This window comes from Prosopis cineraria, unplaced genomic scaffold (assembly GCF_029017545.1).
Source record: "Prosopis cineraria cultivar Desert tree isolate PC_DT_omini unplaced genomic scaffold, ASM2901754v1 PC2, whole genome shotgun sequence".
NCBI lineage: Eukaryota > Viridiplantae > Streptophyta > Magnoliopsida > Fabales > Fabaceae > Prosopis > Prosopis cineraria.
In genome coordinates this window covers 46325329-46330487 of record NW_026555333.1, presented here as the reverse complement: position 1 = coordinate 46330487, position 5159 = coordinate 46325329, and the positions used below count along the sequence as shown (strand labels likewise).

Here is a 5159-nt window from a genome sequence, read left to right as displayed (position 1 = left end):
TCAATCCAGAAAATTCTTGATGCTGTATTAGTTGTCGCTTATGGGACGGCCCCATCAACTTTACATTAGATTTTGTCATTCATTTGTTAGTGGGCTCCACTTGAGCAAAATATTAAAGAAAATATCTCTCCAATTTTTATCATAAAACACCTCTAATCATCTCTAATCATCTCAACTCATTGTAACCAAGAAGTGATGTTAAATTATTAATTTTATCTAAAATTTATTTTTCCTCATATTTAAATAGAAAAATTTCATATTTGTGTCACATTTCCTCTCACACATAATGACTTTATAGGAATAATACTAAAAAAAAAACTTAATTAATACATCATCAAATGACTTGTAACAAGAATCATTTATCTATCTTAAAAAGTGCTTTATAACAAGAATCAAATTGGCATTTTAGAGTACTGAAATAAAGCCTTCAAGTAGAAAAATTTATCGTTTAAAAATTACAACATCAAATGCACTCCATCAAAATCTCAGACTGCAAAAGAAAAAAAACATGACCAACCAAAAGAATACATTAATAGAAGCTAATAGATGCTACAGACTTGCCAGGTGAATATATCTGCATCACAGCCGTATCAATAATAACTACAACGTATTATTGACAGCCATATTGAGTAATATATTACTTTGTTTCTCGTTTTTGGTCGAAGAAAGAAACCTTGATAGATGTTTGACATGGCAGGCTATCTCATATTTACTTGTTTTCAATTCAGCCCACTTTCTGCAGAACAAATTCATTAAAACTCAACAAATATCATCATCAACGCTTGAAAAACCAGACAAGTCCTACCAATAACGGATGAAAACCATGCGTGTTTCATGTTTGATCATGTTTCTCTTCTCAGGGATTTGTATAGTAGTGTGGTGACATAATTGAGTTGAAACCTAGAAGTTGATCTCAGTACAACAAATGGTTCTCCTTCAGTTTTGTGAACGTAGAGATGATTCAGTTCAAGATGAGTAGGTCTAAGGAAAGTCTGATGACTGTCAGTGGATGATGAAGGTTCATCCCTTACAGTCACTGGCATTTGTGGTGGTAATTCTGGTGGAGGCTTATCAAATTCTTCTTCATTTAAGAATATGTTGTCATAGCTCCATGGTGGTGATGGAGGAGATTCAAAACCTGATAATTTTGCCAGATTTTCTGGAATATAATCCTGTAAAATATGGTTTATCATGAGCTAAGTTAGAGTATTCTGCAGAAACAAAAGAAGAGGATGTTCAAATGGTCATTGCTGCATGAGTCTATTCAGATTTTAGAAAGGGCATTGATAAAACAAAAAAGGAAAATTAATTATTTGATCATTATAATTTTAACTCGATTGTAAATCAGTCCCTAAATTTTGACTTGATACAACTTAATTTTTATAATTTTGACTTAATTGCAACTCAATCTCTAAACTCTATCTTAGTGCAATTTCATTCCTATAGTTTTAATCATTTAAAATGTTGATATCTATATTTTCAAAAATAAAATTATGAGAATTAAAGTTATTTTTTGAAAACTTAGGAATTGAGTTGTACCAAATCAATGTTTAAAGGCTGATTTATAACAAAGTCAAACTATAGGAAACGAGTTGTATTAACTTAAAATTTAGAGACTGAGTGACAATTGGATCAAAATTATGAGAACCAAATGATTAATTTTTCCAAAATATCTTTTTGGGGATTTTCTTTATTTCTCTCTCTCTCTCTTCCTTTGAACTGAATATTTCTGGTAATTGAGATTCTGAATTCTGTGAAAACTTGCGCCGTGTAGAGAGAAAAATAACTGATATGGAATCCACATGCAATCAAGATAACTGATTTGGCATCGTCATTTAACAAGTAGGATGATCTACTAATCAAGTAAACAAAAGCAAGAGATGCAGCATCAAGATGTGATGCCATAAAATTCCACAATCAAGATTATACATTTAATATAATTTAATATCTGTCCAAAGGACTCTGATACATTCTGTATGAAAGGAAACAATGCAGGTGAAGAAATTCTGTCTATGTCCAGTGAGTTTAGATTAAAGAATGATGATCATGTTTTGTATCAAGAACAAGAAAAGAATGTTGCTTTTACTTTGATTGCAGTAAGATTGCGATCTAACTATACACACACACATGCTCCTAAAGGTGTTTTCCTGAAGCATGTATCAGAAAAAATCTACGACTTTGGAGTGTATATATGTCATGGATCAAAACAGTGTTTTCCTGAAGCAGATATAACAATTGTGAAGATGGGGTTTATCATCAATGGAATTACCTGCAAATCCAAAATATTGTAGGCATACCCAGAATCATCACAAGCCCAAGGCAATTCTGGAGCATAAGTGAAAAAGCCATCAACAATGAAACGGTAATGATAGATACCTACTGGGAGAGTTTTTACAGCAACAAAAATCTGCCCCACTCTCTGCAAAGCCTTCCTGACAAGGAAAAGACAGAACAGAACAATTTCTGATATCAAACTATGATTTTAAAATCAACAAACTGAAAGAAGAAGAAAAAAGTGTGGATAATAATTAATTAATTACGTGGTTTCCCAGTTGTCCCATGATCCTGCAATAGCTACATTATTCCCAGGATAATTCCATGAGAACTTCACTCTTCTCAACTGTTCATGAACCATTGACTCTAAATACCCATTTTGCAGCAACCCGGTTCTTGCTGGCTGTCCAGGAGATCTTTGAATTGCCATTCTAGAAACCTTGATATTGGAAAATAGACACCCAAAGATTTTAGCTTTTCAATATTTGAGTTCATGGACACTCGAGAAGCTCAAATGCTAACACGTAAAGGAGACACAGACAAAAGTAGTGAACATGAATACAGTTACAGCTCTTTGCCACAAAATCATCATTGAACTGCAAAACATCACAGCCTCAACATGACTGCTTATGTTTCTCTTCATAGAAACTCAGAATGACAATTATACATTCTGATCAGGAAATAAAGTGTCAAAGAAATTCTATACTCTTGAACTCTGATAAAGTCCAAAAATACCTCAACCCCAAAAAGGTCAAAAATAGTTTAGAGAGAAAATACTTGCAAATTTTAGACACCATCTCACAACTCGAAGTTCAAACAGAGTGCTTTTTCTGCCTCAAGTTCAAAGTTGAACCTCATGTGATGGATTCACCACAGAAGAAAACAGCAAAGACGTCTTGTTTCAGAGCTTGCTTCAGTACAATTCCTAGTCACTGTTCTAGGACTCACGAGAATAAGCAAATATCACAGCACAAAAAAAGAACCATAATTTTCCTAAAGGAAAATTCATCTGACCTGTGAGGTGATCATGGGAGCAGGGGACGGTTCAGATGCCCTAGCACCACATGGAGGATCCTGAACCATTAGATCTGAAAACCCATTACTTAGTTCATGTTCCAAGCTGTCGTCAAGCTTCTTAACTCCAGAAGTACCTGCACTATCTCTAATTTCTCTACTGTTACTACCCATTACTGAAGATTAGAAGAAAATGGAGCAAGACCCAATCACTCAATATAAATCACCCTCAGAGTCCAAGAACCGTGAAAAATTTCCACGTTCATGTGAAGAAGCTGTGAGAAGTAAGAACAGAGAAAGAGAAAAGTGACAAAAAATCAGAAACTTAACATATCTTGCTTCTTGTGGCATACCCATGTCTGCAAATAAATAAAACACACACCTTTCCAGGAATTCGATGAAAGCTGCACAGTGGCATTGTTTGTTGTTGAAGAATTTTCTTGCTTTCCACTTTTTCCCCTTTGCTTTTTTGTATTTGATGATAATAATTTTCTCCTTCTCTCTCGCTGAAAGTAACTGAACGATGTCCAGAGTGTTATTCTCCAACGAGTTGGGAAGATTCTGGGTGAACTAATAATTGTGACTCTGTTTGGGAGAGAATGTTTCCTTGATATACGGAACAGCCAAACACTGTCTAATTCACTGTGCAAACTTTTTCTTGATTCTTTCTTTGATGCTTGTTTGATAAAGGCATGGTTTCTGTTTGTACAAAGGAAAAGAAGAAAAACCCCACAACATTGAATGATTACACCAGCTAAATAAAACTTGTTCTTCATGAGGTTGAATTGATGGATTGCATTAAAAAAATGGAATATAATAATATAAATAGAAAAGAAAAAGGGAAAGATTCAAAAGGAACTTATTCAAGAAACAAATGACTTTGTGACTACGGCCCATACAGGGAGGCATGAGTTGTTAATGGGATTGAACAATGGACTTGTCAAGTTTGTCATTTTATACTTTGTTTTTTTTTCCCTTGGTAGTTTTGTTTACCAAGGTTAAATTAGTTTGTTCTAGGTTTTTTGAGGGTTTAACTTTAACACAGAATAATAACTCATTTATACGAGTTTCTTCTTTAGGAATAAAAATTATTGCTAATGTATTTGAATCATAAAAATTAATTAAACGGTATCCTTTAGATGATTACTTTTTCTTACCCAAGATTAAAAAGATTGTTTAGGGAATCTATATGTAAACATTAGAATTTAAAAAAAAATTAAACTTAGGAAATATTTATAATTTTTAAAATCTTTTAACCAGAGCTCTATAAAACCTGGGTCCTTCACCATAATTTTCCCCTAACTCGATGGTAGTGCAAGCATTTCTTTTTCTTTTGGCATATATAAGACAAAGTAAGTGCAAGTTGAATGTGACATTGGGGGCAATTGGAGAATATAAAAATAGCAACCTATATCAACAAGAAAGAATCAAATTAAATTAAAGAATAATATATTGCTCAACTGTACTTTATTTCACTGCTTTGTGATATCAGATGACAGATGACTCTCTCCCATGAATTTCCTGTTGTGTCCATGAGAGGCAAAGCATGGCATTGTCAAGAGCTGATGTGGCAGCAATTTTTTAATTTAAAATATTAATTAAATAAATGATTGTCTCTAATTACAAGTAGCCTCTTCTCGCTTCTCACTTTGATCCTTTGACAAATTCATAGAATCCATGTATACATTGATCATGGTTTTTGAAGTTATAATTTGGCATTTATTTTTGGGTTAAAAGGTAAATTTATTCTTAAATTATAAATTCATAAATGTTTGGATCTTAAATTTGTTTTTAGTATAATATTTTCTTTGAACATTTGAAAATAGTACAACATCATCCATACTGTTAACCAAAAAATTATAAAAAAATAA

At 32.9% G+C, this 5159-nt stretch overlaps 1 protein-coding gene across 3 annotated transcripts; it reads right to left on the bottom strand.

The window, feature by feature from the left end:
- Positions 1-411: 411 nt before the first annotated feature.
- LOC129302199 (SNF1-related protein kinase regulatory subunit beta-2-like) lies at positions 412-4097 on the bottom strand. 3 transcript variants are annotated; one of them, XM_054940901.1, is made up of 5 exons: positions 3671-4097; positions 3289-3425; positions 2541-2713; positions 2270-2432; positions 412-1172 (listed from the first exon to the last, which is right to left on the bottom strand). In XM_054940901.1, the coding sequence occupies exons 1-5, from the start codon at positions 4062-4064 to the stop codon at positions 843-845; spliced, it is 1197 nt and encodes a 398-aa protein (XP_054796876.1). In that variant the 5' UTR covers positions 4065-4097; the 3' UTR covers positions 412-842. The 3 variants fall into 3 exon arrangements, with proteins under 3 accessions (XP_054796876.1, XP_054796877.1, XP_054796878.1); XM_054940902.1 differs by having other exon boundaries at positions 3289-3563; positions 3671-3811; XM_054940903.1 differs by having other exon boundaries at positions 1029-2269; positions 2377-2432.
- Between the last annotated feature and the right edge of the window lie 1062 nt (positions 4098-5159).

Excerpts from the sequence above, each read along its gene's own strand:
- LOC129302199 (XM_054940901.1), bottom strand. The coding sequence starts at position 4,064 with ATGAAGAACAAGTTTTATTTAGCTGGTGTAATCATTCAATGTTGTGGG. Across the intron at positions 3,426-3,670 it reads TTCATCGAATTCCTGGAAAG|GTACTTCTGGAGTTAAGAAG; the intron begins GTGTGTGTTTTA and ends GAGATAGTGCAG. Across the intron at positions 2,433-2,540 it reads TGGGACAACTGGGAAACCAC|GAAGGCTTTGCAGAGAGTGG; the intron begins GTAATTAATTAA and ends TTTCCTTGTCAG.